This window comes from Pteropus alecto, unplaced genomic scaffold (genome assembly GCF_000325575.1).
Source record: "Pteropus alecto unplaced genomic scaffold, ASM32557v1 scaffold71, whole genome shotgun sequence".
Taxonomy (NCBI): Eukaryota; Metazoa; Chordata; class Mammalia; order Chiroptera; family Pteropodidae; genus Pteropus; species Pteropus alecto.
The window spans coordinates 265,445-286,207 of record NW_006433024.1 but is presented as its reverse complement, the minus strand read 5'-3'; the positions used below and the strand labels follow the sequence as shown (position 1 = coordinate 286,207).

At 41.8% G+C, this 20,763-nt stretch overlaps 1 protein-coding gene across 1 annotated transcript in view; it reads right to left on the bottom strand.

The window, feature by feature from the left end:
• TMEM86A (transmembrane protein 86A) overlaps window positions 1-2,099 on the bottom strand; it is a 3,864-nt gene extending 1,765 nt beyond the window's left edge. The window contains exon 1 of the mRNA XM_006907963.3: window positions 1,925-2,099. Coding sequence (XP_006908025.1) covers window positions 1,925-1,945 — 21 coding nt within the window. The 5' untranslated portion in view covers window positions 1,946-2,099. The remainder of the gene's footprint in view (window positions 1-1,924) is intronic.
• Window positions 2,100-20,763: the final 18,664 nt, after the last annotated feature.

Below are 20,763 nucleotides of genomic sequence, written 5' to 3'. Positions count from 1 at the left end.
TCTTAGCCCTGGAGCAGGACTAGAATAGTCGCTCACTGGGTAGAAAACAGACCCTGGAATAGTGTCCCCTCCTGCAGCCCCATGCTTCTCCCTTCTTGCTCCCTTCCTCTCCCTCCCCAAAGTCCCTTTAGCCCCTCTCTGCCAGCATCAGCCCCCAGCTGTCTGGAATGGAGCGCAGCCAGCAGGAAACCACAGAGACGCCACAACTGGCTAACTCGTGATCCTTAGCTGTGAGGCCAGGGAACAGGCAGGCTTAAGGCCCTGGCAACACCAGGTGAGTGCCAGGAATGCATGAGGTGGGGCACTGCCAACCACCTCCGCCCCCATAGGCTCTCTCCTCAGCCAGTGTGCTCCTCAGCTTCCACTTCAGCAGCCCCCGCCTAAAGGTAACCATGAAGAGCAAGGAGAGGAGATATGGATGCTGGCTAGAGAAATGGACCCATGAGTTGGGAGAAGGAAAACCGTCCCTGAAACTCCAATGATTTCAGGGATCTGGGGGTTGGGAGGGAGCGGGTCAGTCAGTCTCATTTCCCAGAGAGTAAGAACAATTCAAGGCACATCAGAAAGAGAGGCAGGAAGGGGTGGGGGTTCTCTTCCTAGCTTTTGATCTGAAGCCAGCAGACAGGCTGGGAGGAGATGGGGAACTGAGAGAGGGAAGTCAGACAACTGACTTGGTCTCAGCCAGATTAGGGGGGAGGGCAGCTGAAGAAAGGTTGTGTCTAAGGATACTGTGGGCATCCTCCAAGTTGAAGGAGGGGGCTGCTGCAAATATTTTGAATATGTGATCCCCTGAAACTGCTTTCCTTGGGCTTCTGATACAAGGTCTCTGAGAGCTATTCAGAGCAGCTGAGATGCCCTGTGTACTCACTGCCCAAAGTGACTGTACATCTGACTGGGTGAGCTGTCTAGCACAAGGTTCTGGGGACACACTCAGACTTCCAGACCACCAGTTACCTGGGGACTGATCAGGCTGTGATGGAGAAGGTTGGGAAGAGGAAGATGGGTGGCTCCAGGGTCCAAGCCTGCCTTTGCTCAGCCAGGGTGAGAGCGGGGAGAAGAGATGACTAAACCCCTTGTCCAGAGATTATCTCGTCAAGGCTGGGCAGGGCAGGGGGCATAAGAGGAGACTGAAGAAGACGTGCATCCTCCACAGTCCCCAGATCTCCCGAGCATCCACCTGCCAGCCCTTGGAAGCATTAACGTCTGCTCTACACCTCTCCCCCAGCCCCATATTTCTTAGAAGGAAAAATAGGCAGTAAGTAGTTGGGGAGCCTTTGACAGTCAAAGAGAAGCCAGCACTAGAAGAAGGATGGGGAAGAGACAAAGGTTCGAGTTGAGAAAGTCTGAATAGGAAGAGGTGTCAATAGAGAACGACCCTTTTCCTTCCAGCGTGTTATCAGTGATGCTTGGACGCAGGAGCATCCCCTACTCCGCCCCAGACTTGTTTATAAAAAGAGGAAAGGGAGGAAACGAATTTGGGACAGAAGTCTCAGGAGGTCCCAGTCACCCTCCTGCCCTCCCTCGCCCTCTCTCACGCCTCCCGATGGTCTGCTCACGCTGAACCCGGCGGCCCGCTGCTGTCCCCTTCTCCCCAGCAGCGACCCCGCCGACCCGCGCCAGACGCACAGAGATCAACAAAGTCACGCTTCCGAGTCACGTGCCCACTGTGCCCCTCCCTCCCGCGAGCAAGCGGGGCGGGGTGGGGGGGGCGCAGAGGAAGGGCGCCGCGAGTCTGAGGAGCAGGGGGCCTTGACAGCAACCGCCTCCCGCCCAGGGACCCCGGCCACTGCGGGATCCCTGCCCTTCCTCGGCCCCCAGCAGTTTGGCCTGTCCTAGCCCAGTCTCCAGGCCGGTAGCCCAGTTCCCAGGCCGGTGGGCTCCGGCCGCGCCGGATACTGGCTCGGTCGCTTGCTCGTTCACTCACCACGGTGACCGGGGACACCATGGCGGCGACGGCGGCGGCGACGGCAACTGGTCCCCCTCTCCCGGCTGCAGCTGCCAGGACGCGCCTGCGGTCAGGTGAGAATGCGACGACGTAACAAAGCCCGGGATGACCGACAATACCTCCCGCGCGCCGGGCGCTGAGGGTCTTTCTGCGATTCCCCACAACGTAACCGCAGACACAGCCAATGAGCGGGCTGGAATGGGAAGGGGGCGGGGACTGCTGGAAACGCCCGCCAGGCCCCAGGAGCTTCTGCTCCTAGGGGGCGACAGGCCGCGCCTCCAGGGAAAGCAGTGCCAAGGCATCCCAGAAAGTGATCGTAATGCCAGTTCCTGAGTGAGGACCGAGACTGCTTGAGAGACAGACACTCCTGTCCTGAACACACGGCTACACACGTTTTCTCATAACCTGGGATAAAAGGCAAGGACAGGTTTCCTTCAGCTTTTAAGCATGCAGTCCACAAAGACACAGGTAGACCTACAACCTTCACTGTGTACAAACGCATCGAGATAGACACACAATGGTAGCTTACATACAACTGTCAACATGAAAAAAGGTACATAAATAGGTACATGGCAGCCCATAGACCCATAATCCCAACATATACTCAAGCACATACAGAATCACAATTACACTTAGGCATAATAAGTACATAGATACAAAACCGACAACCACAGGTCAACATACATCCTTCAACATAAACACAGACACACTTATGGACACACAGAGCAGCCCATGGAGCCATAACAAACACAGATACTCAACCGCCCTTAAGCACACACCTCTCATAACTCAGAGATGACTGTAACACACACAAGAACACACAGGCAGACCTAAGCATACTTAAGGACCCAAGAGAGTGTGTGAATTCTGCCAAAAATACAACTTCAGCAGATTTAACGTTGATATTACACAGACTAAAGGTACACAGGCACATTTGGAACTGAGAGTGTCCAGAACCATGGGAATTTCATGGGCAAACTGATAGCTAGTCACACGGACTGGGATCTAGTGCCAGTTTTGTCACTTCCATGCTATGTGATTGGAGGAATCATTTCTCCTCTCTTGCTTTGATTTCTTCATATATGAGTGGATGATCTCTAAGGTACCTTCCAAGCCCAACATGTGTAGGGCAGCAGTCCCCAAGCTTTTTGGCACCAGTGACTGGTTTCGTGAAAGACAACATTACCGTGGACTGGGGAGAGGAGACGGGGAGCAGTAATGATAGCGCTGGAGAATGGCTACAAATACAGATGAAGCTTACTGAGGAAGCTTTACTGGCTCGTCTGCCACTCACCTACTGTGCAGCCCAGTTCCTAACAGGTCTCTAAACCTATACCCGTCTGGGGCCTTTGAGGACCCCTGGTGTAGGGGTTTAGAATAGGCCTCCTCAAAATATGCTACTTTGGCATGTGAATTATTTTGAGCTGAAGGCAATCAAAGACCTTGCAGGCTCATGAGAAACTTTTACTTCTCCCTTGAAGAAGTTATATTAGGGGCCTTGCCCACAATAAGAGTTATTACCAGAAATAACTTTTTATGACCTATCTATGGGGCGAGCAAACCTTTAGTTTCTAAACATCTGCTCTTCTTACCTTCCTGCAATGACCCTTTGAAGTCCCCAAGGTACCTCACCTCATCCTTAGCTCAGAATGCCATATATATAGCTCTTTTTAACTTTTTGTCCCTAAACTTCTCATGTATGTAGAGTCTTTGAGCCTCCTCCCCAAGCTAAACTAAAGCTATGTACTCAGAGGAAAAGATGCAAATTAAAAATCTGAGTTAGACAAATAGATCAACCTATGATATCACTTAAGTTAGATCCCAATTTTGAGAGTAATTATTCTTTTCTTACAAATCTTTGCAAAACTAGAAATGTAGCTCTAGAAGCAATTTAAAGCCCACCTATTTTTCTCATCTCCAATTCCTAAGGCTGAAGAAAATGGGAAACTAGAGGGTTTTTTTTCCAAGCACAAACAGCTTCTCGGATTCCAAGTCTCTCTTGCCAAGGATAAATACGAATCTTAATTATTTTTCTCCACAAATACTAATAAGAAAAAGCTTTCACCATATATAGTTAAACTTAATTTATTCCATATGCCAGAAACACAGTTTGGATGCAACTATTCTTTTACATTATCATACTCATGGCAGTAATTTTATTTATTTATTTTCCAATTACAGTTGACATTCAATATTATATTAGTTTCGGTGTACAGCAGAGTGGTTAGACATTTATATAATTTACAGTGTGATCCCCCTGATAAGTCTAGTACCCAGCTGGCACCATACACAGTTATTACAGTATTATTGAAATGGCAGTAATTTTAAGATGAAGGCTAGGAGGTCTCTGTTGTGTGGTCTTTTCTACTTTCAGATAGTATTGTTAATTTATAAAAAGAGCTTTATTTAATTGGCTTAAACAAACAAGCACTTATATAAGAATTCTCAAAAAATACAACAGAAACTAATCCAAATGCTTTTCAGAATCAGTTGACCTGGGAAAATATTTGATATTAAAGCTAGTTTGAGTTTTGTTTGATTAAATAGGCATTTCTTTAGAGTTATTAACATTAAGTATAATACTTTTAATTACTCTACACAGATTTATTAATCAAATAGGTTCATGTTATCTCTGTTGCAAAATTTGTCAGCAAGAAAAATAACTCGATATGATGAAATTTTCATAAGTAATGTAAACATAATGGTTAAGAACAAATAAATTAAATAAATGTAACGTAAAAAGTTATTTTTAGGTGAACTCTTTAGCAATAATTATATTGTATGTGTACTTAAAAGTGGTTTCCTAAAACTTTTTTGGTAACTTGAAACCTTAGAACTTTGCTAAGTTAAATGACAAGTCAAGTTAAATTCACTGAATGTCTAAATTATCTCCAAATAAGATAAAATAATAAAATATTAATTACTTAACATAGATTTACCTACTTTGTGCCTCTTATTGTAGAGAAACTATAAAGATATTTGGGTCTATTAGTAAACATGTTTTGTGCCACATTAAAAAATTGTACTATGAGGAAGTATATATTTCTAGAAATTATGAAATGTGTTTATAAATATATCACTCTAAAAGAATATTGGTGTAGCAGATAGTTCACAATTGCTTACTTCTCAGTTTCACTAGAAATTGAGGTTTTTAAAGGTTAAGAGTTCTAATATATGTAATTAAATCTACAAAGAAATAATAATAATAGGTAAAATAACTGTATATCAGAAAAATAGGTTATGTTTGGCTTTAATTGATTAACTATATTTGTAAATTTTTTAGCCATCATGTCCACGGCCATTTTTCTTAGTTTTCTTTTTTTTTAATTAAGACTTGATAATTTGTATTCTTCACACCTCTATGTTATCTTCTTTAATAAAGGCAATTATTTGTAAAACAACAATGACAAACAAACAAAACAACAACAAAAAACAACAACAACAAAAACAGTATGAGGTATGGAGATGTATTTTCATTAAGGGAAATGGAGTAATTTTGCACTCATTATTTCTAAATTGGTTAAGAGAACAAGAGACAAACTAAAAGGGACCCAGAAAGTTGTAGAAAGCTTATGAAAAGGAGTCTTAAGAGAGGAAATTTTATGTGTGATCAAGGTGGATAAGATTGAATGAATTGATTCGAAATTTTTTCCAAATTAAGCTTTAATGCCAATAGTGTGCCAAAACTTCTGGAATGTGGAACTTCTTTAGAAAAGAGAACTGTAGGGATTCAGAACAGGCCTCCTGAAAATGTGCCACTTGGCATGTGAATTATTTTGAGCTGAAGGCAATCAAGACCCTGAAGGCTCATGAGAAACTTTTACCTCTCCCTTGAAGAATTTATATTAGAAGCCTTGCACATAATAAGAGTTATTACCAGAAATAACTTTTTATGACCTATCTATAGGGCAGGACAAACTTTTAATTTCTAAACATCTGCTCTCTTTATCATCCTGCAATGACCCCTGAAGCCCCCAAGGCACTTCACCTCATCCTTAGCTCAGAATGCCATATATACTTCATTTTAACTTTCTGTCCCTGAACCTCTCATGTATGTGGGGTTCCCATGCATATGAATATATAAATTTGGTTATTTTCTCTTGTTTATCTGTGTCACGTCTATTTGATTATTAAATGAGCCAAAAGAACCTGAGGTAGAAGAAAGTTTCTTCCTCCCCCACAATGGAGAAGGGGAAGGGCTGCTGGTTTCAGGAAATTTCAGTCTAGGAGGCTTCCTGGAGATGGAGATTTCAGATACATCTAAAAGATAGGCCAGTGATCTTTGATTTGGAGGGAAGTAGCTATGTGTCAGGCTTTGGGAACTAGGGATGGGGTTGAGAGTAGCCAGCCCTAATTAGCCCTAATTAACAGCTATCAAAGAATTTTAAACACTCTGGGATGGTGACACTGCAGCCCTAGTTCTGGACCTCCGCCTTGTGCTAGCTGAGGAGAAACCCTCAGGCTGAAGTCTCCTGTAAGCCCCTCCTACAACAGGCCTCCAACTTTTTCTTTTGGGCCTTGACCACCTTTCCTTAAAGCCTATGCTGACATCCTCTTCTAGTGATGGCATTGACAACCAGAGATTTAGAGCCAGAGGCAATAAGAATGAGTCAAGGCTTGGGATTGGGGGTCACCTACAGCCTTCCCCTGTCCCTCTAGGCCCCTCCTGCATAGAGTCCCAGTGGCCAATGAACTCTGCTTGCTCTGTTTTCTTTCCAGTCTGACGGGAAAGAACACTGAGTTGAGAGTTAGAAATACTGTCTTTAGTACTAGTCCCCCCTTTTCTGTGACTTACTATATAACTAACTTACTATATGACTATATGACTTATATAACTGACTGGGCACATCATTCTCCATCTTTAGCATCTCAGTTTCTTCATCAGTAAACTTAAGGAATTGGGCTAGATAATACATACAAATATGTCAGTTTTCCAGCTAACCCCTTTAATGACACCTAAGAAATAGTTCTCAAACAGAGAGTGGCCAAACAGGGCATTTTTCATTTCTCTGGACCTTAGTTTCCCTATCTATAAAAATGAGAAGGTGGAACTATAACAATGGCTTTCAAAAAGCAGAGAATATCAAAATTGGGAAGCTTTTTAAAAACATAGGTACCCTTGTCCCACCCAGAACCACTAATTAAGCAGCACAGATTTTAATAAGTTTGGACACACAAATACCTAAATATATAAAACATAAGGCATAAAACTGTCATTCACAGGGTTTGATTTAATGTTTAATTACCCAATAGGCAATAATCATATACATAGGCCACTTGCAGAGTAGAGGCATCTTCCCTCCATGCTGGTTATTCTCTGTTTGCCTTCCCACCACCCAGACTCATTCTTGGCCCTTCTCCACCCTGCCCTTAGAGTCTGACCTCTGTAACCTGTATCACCAGGGCTCACTTGCCCTCTGCTTCTGATTGGGTTCAGCTAATGAGAGTCTGAGGCAGAGCTGAAGGTTGGAGGAGAGCATCGTTGAGATTTCCCTACCACCACCCTGATGAACCAGGCTGAGGTTCTGACAGTGACTGTACTCCTGTGGCTCCAGGCTCCCACCTAGACCTCAGGCTTAGGTGTGGCAACAGCTTCCCGATGTTGCTAGTCTTTAGGTGCCTCTTAACCCCAATTGGTTTCCTTACTCTTGCCCACATCTCTGCCAATAGTCACTACATTCTCTTCAGTTGTGTTCTTGAGTGGGCCAGCACCTTGACTTATACAGTCACCAATAAAGCAGAGACATTGCCTCTTCCCAAAAAGAAAAAGTTTACCTAATTTCATTCCTATGGATAAAATGTCTTGTATGTCTCAAAAATAAAATTTTACAGTTTAGTTTTTTAGGTTGAATTGCATATTACGGAGCAGAAAGTGGTGTAGGGCTGCCCGAAATTAGTCATTTCTTCTTCTTTGAACCCCAAACAACTTGTTAGCATGGCTCTTTTCACACAGCTTTGTAATTTTCTCTTCACTTGCTTATCTCCCCTATAAGAATGTGAGACCATACATCCATTTATTCATTCATCCAACAGATGTTTACTGTGCACCAAGTATGTGCTAGCCACTGTGTTAGGTGCTGGGGTTTAAAAAATTCAGTAAGATATAGGCTCTCTACTCATGGAGTGCACAGTTCAGTTCAGGCAGGCAGATAAACCATGATGATGATGATGATGATGATGATGATGATGATGATGATGATGATATAATGTGGCAATTGAAATAATTGAGGTAAGAAGGTATGTCTCAGGTGACATCAGAATTCCTCACTGTACCTGAAGGAGTTAAGAAATCTAGGACTCATCTACAAGGATGAGCTATTCTCCACTGAGTAGACACTAAGGAATTATGTGTGTACATAGACACATGAGAGACACACTGAATTCAGAGAAATGCTTGTACTGGGATGATCTGAGGGGTGAAGAAGGTGAACCTGGAAGTAAGCATGAACCAGATCAGAAAGGATCTGAACCTTCTGCTAAGGAGTTTGAACTTGACCTAGTAGATGACAGAACACCAGTTGTCTTCTGTTCCTTAGCTTCTTTGATTGTTCCCTGCTCTCACACACCAGATAGGTGGATGATGCTTAGAAATGGTGACTAACCATCACTCTAGGCTTGCCTTGCTTCCTCCTGTGGGGTTTCTTCTCTCCCAGTAGCCTCCTCCATCTCTGACCCCTGTGGTTTTGCCACAGGATACTTTCTCCTCACATGATTTACCCCACTTGGCAGTGTAGTCTAGCTCTAGACTGTTTACATTATTCCTGACTTGCTGCTGAATCTCAGCTAATTTCTCTGTTCCAAACACTTCTATCTGACTCTCAGAGTCACTGCACCCCATCTCACCCCTGCCCCATCTATAGATCTGGGGAGGAAAAACAGACACCAGAGAAGAAATATTAAAGAGGATGTAACGAGTTTAGCTGATTCGAAAGCAGTATGAGGAAATGAGCTGATGAGTTGACATAAGTGAGCTGAGTGTGTCAGCCAAGTGGAGGTGTTTGGGTGGAGCTGAGTACAAATCTGGAGCTCGAAACCAAGGTTAAAACAAGGCCATGTATTTGAAAGCCACAACCATACTGAAAGCTCTGTGGATGTGATAAACCAGTGAGGGGTACTGAGGGAGTAGAGAAGAGTAACCAAGTCAAACCCTGGGGTACATGACACTTAAGGGAAAAGAAGAAGTGGGGAGACCAGGAAGCTAAGCAAATAGGCTGAGGGTGTATCTGGCACATCCAGTACACTGACAGGGAAACAGACAGGCACAGCCAGAAAGGTATATGCTCACACAGATGACCTGTGGTCTTTGTGGTTTGGTTCACTCCTTCTAGAACAGGTGATAAGTGGTGGTTCTGTTTCCCCATTGTGGTAAGTCAGAAGCTTTGAAGACAGAGGACAATGACCCATCTCCATTCCTACTTGTGTGCTCCATCAGCTCATGGTCCGTGTGAGGTTTTATTTCCCCAACCCCAACCCAGGGCATTTATTCCTCTCTGCTTATGGGAGTCAACCTCAGGATATGGAATCCCAGGATCACCCATTCTCTGAAGACATTCACTCCAGAATGCCTCTGTCATGCTGGAGCCACTTGGAACTAGGTGTTTGAGCCCTAAAGTGGCCAGTGTAGCCCATGATAAAGGGTCTACTTCTGGAGGCCTTTAGGAAAAGGACAAAGATTTTAGCAGAATTCATCTTTCTAAACCCTCAGTTAGGGCTAAATTTTAATGCTGTCTTAAGAGAATAAGACAGTGTCTCTAAGGACATTCCAAAGTCTTTGGTTGGTTTCTGGGCTTAGAACCAGACACACCTGGATTTTTACTCCTCTGTTGACGAAGGTATCATTAGGTCTTGAAGCATAAGCAGATTTCTCTAACTATAAAGCTGTCAAACCAAGGGTTCCCTACTGGGATTTAATACCAGGGATGCCCCACGAGGGATCCCTGATTTGGGTAGGGTATGTGAGATTAGATGACCTCTAATATCCAAGCTTCTAGAGCTCTGGGCTCTGTGAAGTCCAAATGTTTAAGTGCATGCGTGCGTTGAGGTCATCCAAGTTCAGTCGTCTCACCAACCCTGGTCACCCTTCAACTCCCATCCGCATCTAGACCCTAAGATCTGGGTTGTGCTTTTGGGTTGCTCTTTCCTCAGTATTGGGAACTTAGTATGAGGAAGTAGAAATAAGAAAGGAGAAATATCTGAAGATTGAGCAGGAGGATGGCTTTTGAGGGCGAAAAATACCAAGAAGATCCCACTCATCAAGCACCAGGACTCTGAATAAGTAATTTTGTCCTCAACATAAGCACCTGAGGAACTGTCTTGGGATAATAGGCCAGAGCAGAATCTCCTGTCTCTTCCTTTCAGACACCCCATCTTCCCAGACAGATGATCTCCCCTGCCCAGATCCTTCCTCTTAGTTACTTCACTCAGTACAATCTTTCATCCACAAACTGATATTTATTATCCACTTACAATGGGCCAGGCTGTATGTAGGACATAGACATGAACCAAGCAGTCCTTCCCTGTTCTCATGGAGCTTGTGATCCAGTGCAGGAGGCCAATGCAATAACCTAGGCCTCAGCTCTCCACCTCCACCTCATCCCCCTCTTCTCACATTTCCCATGACCAGAAAATTGGACTGGGACTGCGAGGGCTGGCTGGGCCTGGCCAAGCTTGGCTGGAATTTCCAGGAGAGTCCCTCCAAGTGGACAGGAAGTGGAGTAAAGCCAATGAAGCCGAGGCGCCCTGTCCAGGGGTCAGGAGAGTTATTTGTATAACCTCAGCTCTCTCCAAACTCTTCCCTATTCCAGCCTGGCTTCCTGCCTCCCATCCTGAGAAAGGTAGGCTTCGGGAGAGTATAATACTCATGTATTACAATAGGGTTTAAACTATCAAAGAAAAAGAGCTGGAATTGTGATTGTGCTCCTCTTCCTGCACTCAGCCCTGATGGCTTCTGCCCTGGCTGGGCTTGGAAGAGGAGAAAGGGAAGGCAAAAAAGTCAAGTGGGGATGCTGAGCAATACCCCCATCCCTGAAAAATTGGCCCATTCTTCTCCATTACACACACCCTCACACACACACACACACACACACACACACACTCTACAAAGTGTGTGAACCTTCACTGTACAGGGCAGTGTTAGAAGTGATCTCCACTTGCCGCTGAGAGAGCCAAGGAAACAGGCTCACACTGTAAAAGGGGAAATTGCGTTTAAATCAGCAGTAACCACATTTTGGAATTTCTAGAACTAATCTAATTTTTAAAAATTGGACTCTAAACTAGAGTTATCTATATTTTTATTTTGCCAAGACATTTAAAAAAGGAAAAACAATCAACTGCCATCACCATTATTTTGTAAAAGATATTTTAATCCTAAAAATAAAATAATCTCAGAATTGAAGCCAATCCTTTAAATAGACTTTAGCTTAGTGAAAAGAGTGGTATTACTTTTATTTTTCCTGTTTCTTCTAGGCCTGGTGAAACCATCAACAGGGATCAGCACCAGTTTTCTGGTGGACATTTAGGAACTGTGAAAAATAAGGCACACAGAGAGAGGCACTGGCTGTGGCAGGGTTGGGGAGGTGGCCTAGTGTCATGGAAACAGCTCTGGAGGCCAGCAGTTTCTGGTTAGAGTACCAACACCACCCATTTCTCTTGAATGAATGAATCTTTCTGAGCCTCAGTTTTCTTTGAAGTGGGGAAACCACTAGTTCCCTGGGAGAGTTTTTGTGCAAATTCAATGAGAAAAGCATATAAGGCACTTAAATATAAGTTACCTGATGCTTAATAAATGATCAGTAAATAGTGTCTATTTTCCTTTGAGGAAACAACCTCAAAGTGGGCACTTATCTGCCTGAAATGACTTAGGCACAGTCTTTTCTGAAGATAAGTGAGACTTCTCAACAATCACAAACTTCAGAATGCATCAGAATCACATGGGAAGCTTGTTAAACACACAGGTGACTAAACAGGTTCTGCTTCCGTCAGTAGCTTTAGGGTAGAGCCCCAGCACCTGTATTTTTACAAGTTCCCCAAGTGATGCATATGCACGCTGACATTTGAGGATCTCTATGCCCTAGTACGCATTCAGCCATTCATTCAATAAGCATATGGCACATGCTGGGAGAGACAAAGGAGAAAACAACATATTTTTTTGAAAGGGCAATGCCTAGCCCAGGACCTGGCACACAGAGAGCACATATTAGTTACGAAATGATAGCTTTCAAGGAGGTGCATTCTCTTGGGTGAAAGGGCGTATAAACCACTAAATAGCCACAAGGACTTGTGATGAAGTGGGCACCAAAGAAAGACTACCCAAAGGGTAATGAATGCTGCATACAAAGGAGGATGTCAGAACAGGCTTCCTAGGGGAAGGAGCATCTGACAGCTTGAAGGACTGCTGGATTTACCAGCCAGAGTAGTGGATATGTACAAAGACATAAAGGTGTGACAGCATGACTATGTACGTCTGGAGCATAGGGTACCAGGGAAAGGAGTAGAAAGTAACGCAGCAAGAGGTGTGTATTTGGGGACTAGATTGTGATGGACCTCCTCTGCTAGGGACTTTCAAATTTATGAGTCATGAAGATTTGTAAATATGGAGTGAACAAACAGATTTTCACTAAAGAAAGCTAATTTTAGCAGCAACCTGTGTAGAGAATGGGATGGCACAGTCGATACTGGAGGCAAGGGGAACAATTAGGCAGTTGCTGCAATCGTCCATGAGAAAGTTAAAAAAATCCACTGAATAGCAGTGAGAGGATCTCTTTGTAGTTTCTTCCCATATGGAGATTCTATCATATGATCTTTTATCAAGCTTAGGGGAAAAAATTCGTTTATGAGGCTATTAAAAAGAACCTTTTTCAACTGTGAAAGTAACACATTCATTATGAAAATTTTGGAAAACAATAGAAAAGCATAAATAATGTAATAGGAATCCCTACAATGCTATAGTCCAGAGATAATCACAGTTAAATGTTTTGGTATATTTCCTTCCAATTGTTTTACATGCATATTGCAAATTTTAGAATATAAATTCACCATGATTTATTTAATTTGCCCATATTGTTGAATATGTAAATTGTTTCCCTATAATAATGCTGTAATGAACATACTCTACATAAATTTTTGCCCACATCTTTGATTATTTTCTTGGGAAAAATTCTTAAATGTAGGGCGATTAAACCAAAAGGAATTATATTTATGATTTACAAATTGCTCTCTAGATAAATTGCCACATTATCCTCCAAAAAGAATCTCTGCTTTGGTGATAGCTGTAAAGAACAGTAGTTCATCTGGTAAAAAACAGGTAAACTCTTCACTTAAGCATGATGTTAAGATAACGTTTCTGTTTCAGTTAATTTTCTAGAGGCTCTACTTCCTATATTAATAAAAATGCATGTTTTCTTGTGTTCGCTATATGCTGGATATTGTGCTGGGTGCTCTACCTATATTTTCTTTTTTAATTCTCACAATACCTTTGTGATACAGGCACTATTATTGTCTTCATTTTACAGATGAGGAACTTGAGGCTCAGCAAGGCTAAGGGACTTGACCTAGGTCATGTATGAGGATTATAATCCCCCCAAAATTATTTAATATGCCTTGGCTAGAAATTATATCTGAAGCCAGAGGCCACAAGCTTTAGTTCCCTCATTTAATGAGAAATCTTGAAAATAATAAGATGACTGTTGACACAGGTGCTTGGAGATAAATTGTTCAGCTGACCCTATATCTCCCCTACATAATGAAAAGAATAGAGAATATTTACATAATAGTTACCATCAAATTTATGTTAAATCTATATTTATTTATACCTTGTCATTATAAAGTTGAGTTTCTAAGTGCGTTTACTAAGAATGACAAAGGACTTGCCTGTAATATGACAGGTTGGTTTTAATGGCTTCAAGGATTGCTGACTAACAACCTTGAGGCTATAAATGTTTTTTATAGGAAACTGCTTTTGTTGAAATATTTGTTGTAAGAAACTGGGTTGTTTACTCAAGGTTATATACTATGTTTATCATAAGAGATTGAATGCAACTTGTGACAATCAGCTTTCTATGACTTTTCTGACTTGATTAAGTAACTTTACTCATAAAGGTGACTAACACATGTCTGTTGGACAGCACCACAACCATCGCCTTCGATGTTTGCCCTCACAGTGCCTGTATCAGTTTGCTCTTTCATAGATGTCATCTCAATTTATAATTATGATCACAATTGATTAGATTATTTGACTTTTTTTCTCCCCCAATAGATCAAAAGCCCCATAAGAGATGAGACCATGCCTGTTTCTGGTCATCACTGTATCACCAGTGTTTAACACAGAGCTTGGCACACAGTAGATGCTCAATAAATATTTGCTGAAAAGTGAGTGGATGTCTGGCCATACATGCCATACAACCTATAGGGGCCCCACTGAGGAAGGAGAGCTAGAAATGGAGAAGAGGGAGAAATGGAAGGACTAGGTGTTGAAGCCATAAGAAAAAAAATCCACTGGTAAAGAGGCAGTTAAGGGTTGACAAAAATGGAGGTGATTGTATGGTATAGGAGCAGTTCTCAAACTATGTTCCTGCAGGACTTCAATGATTCCTTAGTGTTCTGTGAGCTGGCCTGAAAGTAAATTTGCACCACTAAAATCATCCTAGACCTGTTCTCAATTTTAATTTTCTCAACCTTAAATTTTTATTTCATGCATTTTTCTTAACTCTTTAACACCTGCTGTCCATTATCTATACAAAGACCTAGCATATAGTGGTATGTTATATAACATATAGTCAGTTAAAAATTAATATATTGGGTGAGGAGAGGACAACGAGACAAAAGGGGGTCAAATACAAGGAGACTAGGCTTTGGGTGGTGAGCACACAATAGAGTATTCAGACGTCATGTTATAAGGCTGTACACCTGAAATTTATATAATGTTATTAACCAACGTTACCCCAAGATATTTAATTTTAAAAAAGAAGGGGAATGAAACCTCCCCCCAAATTAATATTTCGGCGCTTCATAAAGTCTACAAATAACAGCATGATGACCTGTTTGAAAATACCTGGGAAAAAAGGTTGTAGATGGTAGGATTTATTTTGAAATGGCAGGGGCTGAGAGACCCCACACTAAAGCTTCCTAAGGCAATTTTGAACTGTGTTGGGGTGGGCAGTTTCCAAATATAATGTTGTCCCAATAATATCTGCATCTGACCGGAGGAGAAGAATCAGCTCTTTTAGTGACTACATTATCCTGCCAGCTCGGGCTGAGCTTGTACTTAATTAAATCCAACATATTTTTTTCTATCCTTGACTTTGCAGTTTTTTGCATCTAAATTCAGGACTTGGCAGTTTTCCTAATCTCTGTTGGATTCCGGCCCATGAAAGCTTTATGGATCCAGATTCTAGCAATAAATTCCATAGGTCATGTCCATCCCCTCTGCTATGGACTGAATTGTGTCCCTCTCCAAATTCATATATTAAAGCCCTAACCCCCCAATGTGATGGAGCCTTAGGGAATTAATTAGGGTTAGATGAGGTCATGAGGGTGAGGCTCTCATGATGGGATCAGTGGGATTAGTGCCGTTATCAGAAGAGACACTAGAGAGGGATCTTTCTCCTTCCCCGCCTCACCCTCTCTCCACCATGCTGAGGACACAGCTAGAAGACAGTGGTCTACAAGTCAGGAAAAAAGTTCTTCTGGATGGAGCCTTAGGGAATTAATTAGGGTTAGATGAGGTCATGAGGGTGAGGCTCTCATGATGGGATCAGTGGGATTAGTGCCGTTATCAGAAGAGACACTAGAGAGGGATCTTTCTCCTTCCCCGCCTCACCCTCTCTCCACCATGCTGAGGACACAGCTAGAAGACAGTAGTCTACAAGTCAGGAAAAAAGTTCTAGCCTCCAGAACTGTGAAAAATGAATGTCTATTATTTAAGGCACCTGGTCTACCATATTTTGTTACAAATGCCTGAGGTGATTAAGACACTCTTAATCCCATTATCTCATGAGTCTATTATCCTGAACTCTTCCCTTCTTTGTCATCTAATTACATCACCAAGATACATAATTACTCACCTTCAGGTGCCCTTGCATTTGCTCTACAAGCTGCTCTAGGTCCCACCTGGCTTCTATCCCCCAACCTCCAGCAAAATTGAATATATCTTCCTCTGGGGTGCTTCACCCTCCATAAATCAAGATAGAAAAAGCAGAGAGAGCCACTAATGTTTAACAAGGCTCTGTGGTCAGCAAGTTAGGGTTCAAGTCCCAATTCTACCATGTGTTAACTATTCAATCTTAAGCAAATAATTCAATCTACCTATACCTCAATTAGCTCATCTATAAAACAAGGTGATTACATGAGTTAATACATCTATAGTACTTGGAACAATGTCTAGCACATAACAAGGACTCAATAATTGTTACCAGGCACAGTGCTAAGTGCTTTATATGCCATGTTTTATGTAATCTTTATATCAACCCTGTGAAATAGGGATTACCCTCTCCTTTTACAAATAAGCAGCACCCCAGTCACTCTATCATTTTGCCCTATTTTATTGTCTTTATTGTCCCTTCCACCATGCCCATATGACAGTATTTATTAGTTTTCCTGTTTATTGTCTGTCTCCTCAACAACCCTCCACACCTGCAAGAATGAAAGCTCCTGGAGATAAGGGACTTTGTCTTGCTCACCATGGAATTCCAATGCCTAATAAGTTCTCAATAAATATTTTTAAATAAATATATGATTGAATGAGTGAATGGATGAGTGAATGAAAATAAGGAGCTCAGATACGGAGAGGCAGAGTAGTTAGGCCAAAGTCACACAGCAAGTAAGTGACAGAGCCTGGATTTGACATCCAGTCTAGATGATTCTAAAATTCTGCACTTTCTCTACTACTGCCTCCCAAAGCAGCAGAGATGAGCACAGTTTGGAAAAATGGGTTTAGGAGAGGAGTGTTAGGTAACATTCAGCTCCCTAAACCAGAGCTTCCCCTCTCTCCTCCCACTAGTCAAGTCACACATCACAGCTGATTAAGTCGACACTGGCATCCAAGATACCTTCAAAACTTGCCACTCCACTCCACCTCGCATCTATGGGTGAAATGTATGGGAACCGTGCATGATTTCACAAAGTAAAGAAAAAAGGCATCCTGGGAACCAAAGGTTTTTCCATATGTTCTGGACAGACCTACCCAGCTTGCTGCTGCCAGATGACTCACTCCATTGCTCAGGGGCTGGACCCATTTCCACTTTGCCCATCTCATTTTTGGACACATTTCCTTCTATCTCTTAGTCTGACTCTGACATTCTTTACTTTTTCAAACTTCTTTTTTATTTTAAATTTCTAAAGGTAATACTTGTGTGTGATTAAAAAAAAGTGAACAAATAAAACCTTTACAGATCACAGTAAGTTCCTTTTCACCCTGTACCCCATGCCTCCTTCCCCAAGGAGAACTACTGTGGTTGGTTTCTTGGGTATCCTTTCAGAAATGTTCTATGAATTTATAAATGTGTCTCATCCCCTTTATTATACACAACTTAGACAAAACACTGTACACTGGCCTGCACCTTGCTTTGCTCACTTGGCAAAATATCCTGGAATTCTTTCCTCATCAATATATATAAATCTGCAGCACTCTTTAAATTGCTGCCTAATGTTCCATTATCTGGATATGTTATCATTTATTTAATCAGTTCCCTTTGGGTGGATGTTTAAGTGTGTATTGTTTTTTTGGCTGGTACAACAATGAACATCTTCATGTTTCCACATATGTGTGAGAGTAAATCTGTTTGATAAATCCCTGAGAGTTGTCATTGGTTATAGGTCACATGCATTTCTAATTTTGACATTAATCCAAAATTGATGTGCCAGTCTCCACTCACATAGCATTTCCTCACTTTTGTAACACTGAGTATCACTAATCTTTTTGCCAATTCGAGAGGCGGAACATATCTAAATTGAAGTTTATTCATTTAATTATGAATGAGATTGAGCTTCTTTCCATGTTTATTAGTCATGTATAAACTGTGCTTTTTATGTGAGCTGCCTGTTCCTTCTTTTGTGATTTGATTTGAGATTCTCCATGCCAAAGTCCCTTGCCAGACCTGCTCTCCTCTACCTACCCTCGGCCCCATCCCATGTCCTGCTCAGTCCTCTACTGCCGCCTAGTGACAGGGGTCGGATTTACCACAAGCCTTCACTGCCTGCTCCTCTCTGGAGTTAAACTCCCTGCTAGACTCATGCTTTAGTTCTAGGTACTTGGTTTAGCAAATAAAAATGCAAGACCTCCAGTAAAATATGAATTTCAGATAAACAACAAATAACTTTTTAGTTGGTACATAGTTGTACTAAAAAATCATTCATGGTTTACCTGAAATCCAAATGTAAATGGGTGTTGTATAATTTATCTGGCAACTCTATTCCAAGGCTACCTACCAAGGCAGGTCTCCACCCTCACCATGCCTTACCTTCTCTATTCTAGGCAAGTTCTATCGTACCACATTACACCCCAGCAGTTTTCAAAATGGTGGCTACAGGTGATAAGGAATCATTGCGGTTATGATTTTGCCACTGCATTTGAATCCTGGTTCCAACCATTTACAAACCATGAAATCTTGTGAAAATAACATTCTCTCTGGCCCCTGTGTTTCTTTATTAGGAGAATAAGAATAATGTAGTATTTTCCTCATTGGGTTTTTTTTTCATGATTTCTAACAAAAAACTACCATTTATTGAGCACTAAGCACTTTACATGTGTCAGTTCCTGTTATAATTATTAGAGTAAAAAAGACACAATAAATATAAAAATATTATTTAGGCATATGAAACTTAAATACTGGGGAGGCATCAACAAGAATTGAGTGTGGTTACCATTGGGATGGCACCCTGGGGTGTATAGAGAGGAGTGGTATAAAACACTACTCTTTTTAAAAAATAAGTTTACTGTTTAACTTTTAAAACCGAATACATGCATGCATTACTTGGTTAAAGTCTTTTTTCTTAAGATTTTTAAGCACAGAAGCATGATGGCTCAGAGTTCTGATTGAATCTTTCTGTGATCTTTATTCTGTTCTCTTCGGTGTGTCAGATTGCCTTGTAATGAAAAAGTAGCTGCAGCCATTCCAGGCCTCATATTCACATCTACCCATCTAGAGCAGTCTTCTTTCTCTATTATTATTCTAAAGGCCTGGACCAAGAGAATGACAGGGCCTGATTGCAAGGCCACATTATGACTTTCATGGGCCATAGACAGTTTTGCCTTTTTCTCCATAAAAAAAAAATAATAATAATTAAAACTTACATTTCATGACTGTACCGGTGATAAAGATGAATATACTAATACTACCTACCCTCGGCTTAGTCTGTTGAGGCAGCCATAACAAAATACCACAGACTGTGTGGCTTAAACAATAGAAATTTATTTTCTCACAGTTCTGCAGGCTAGAAGTCAAAGATCAAGGTGCTGGCAAGGTTGACACCTGGTGAGGCCTCTCTTCCTGGCTTGAAGATGGCCTCCTCCTAGCTGTGTCCTCATGTGGCTTTTCTTCTGTGTGGATATGGAGAGAGAGAATTCTTTGTTGTATCTTCCTCACCTTGTAAGGACACTGTGAGACAAAAATTTTAACTTCCACTGCTAAAAATCTTTTTTAAAAGAAAGAGTTTATTAGGCCATTGGTGCAAGAAAAAAAAAAGACCAGATCCTGAGACATGAAGTCTAAACCACCAGCAGCAGCACCAAGTGGAAAAGGCAAGTGTGTGCATCATCTTGGAGTTGAGGAGAGTTTTTATGTATCAAGTTGTGGGGAGAAAGATATAAGCTGTTCTGAAAGAATTTACATTAGCTAAAGACAAAGGGGGTGGGAGAAGGTGAAGTGGGTTAGTTCTAGGATAGGCACAGAGTCCTAATGAAAAGGAAGAAATGTCTGCTTCTGTGGATTAGCTGTGGGCAATGGCTTGGAAAGCTCGTGTGTAATCAAGAAATTGAGGTTCCTGGGGTCCGATGGTGCCTAGCTCTCCTCTCTTGGATAATCTCAGAAATTACCACGTGGAATTTATCCATAATTCTAACAGACATGCAGGAATGGAAGCAGTCTTTTGTCAGGTGGCTCTTCAGTTAGTAACTTCCTTCTCTTCCTTCCACCCTTTGGACTGCCATAATTTAATTTAGGGCATCTCGGAACATTCTCCTTGTCAACACCGGTCATGTGGGATTAGGGCTCCACTCTTGAGACCTCTTTTAACCTTAATTATCTCCCTAACGGCCCTACCTTCAAATACAGTTACATTGGGGATTAGGGTTTTGACATGGGAATTTGGAGGAGGGGGCACAATTCAATCCATAATATGTATTAAAACATCTTCTTTAACCGAAAACTTCTTTTTTTTTTCTTTTGATTTTAGAAGAAATTAAGGCATTTTCATATGCCCTTAAAAGATCGTGGGCCCTGGGCACTGTGGCTACTATGCCTGAGGAATACTTATTCCTGCTTGATTGTTTTACAATCAGATCCATGGGGAGGGGGAGGAGTTTTAATCATTTGGAAAAACCTGTGTGAGGTTATACTGATTAGATTATGGAGCTCACTAGACCTAGGAGTAGGGTCTATCCCACCCAGATGGAATTTCTGCTATACAATGGGAGGGGGAGTGGGATGGATATCAGCGAAATAATCAAAATATCCATTGAAGATGTGAACAATTTACAGAAGAAAAAATAGCATATTACAATTAGCATATGAAATAGCATATGGCTAGTATTGATGCTGGGGAGTAAAAGGATAGGAAAAATAAGACAATAAGATATTTTTCACCCACCAAATTGGCAAAAATTT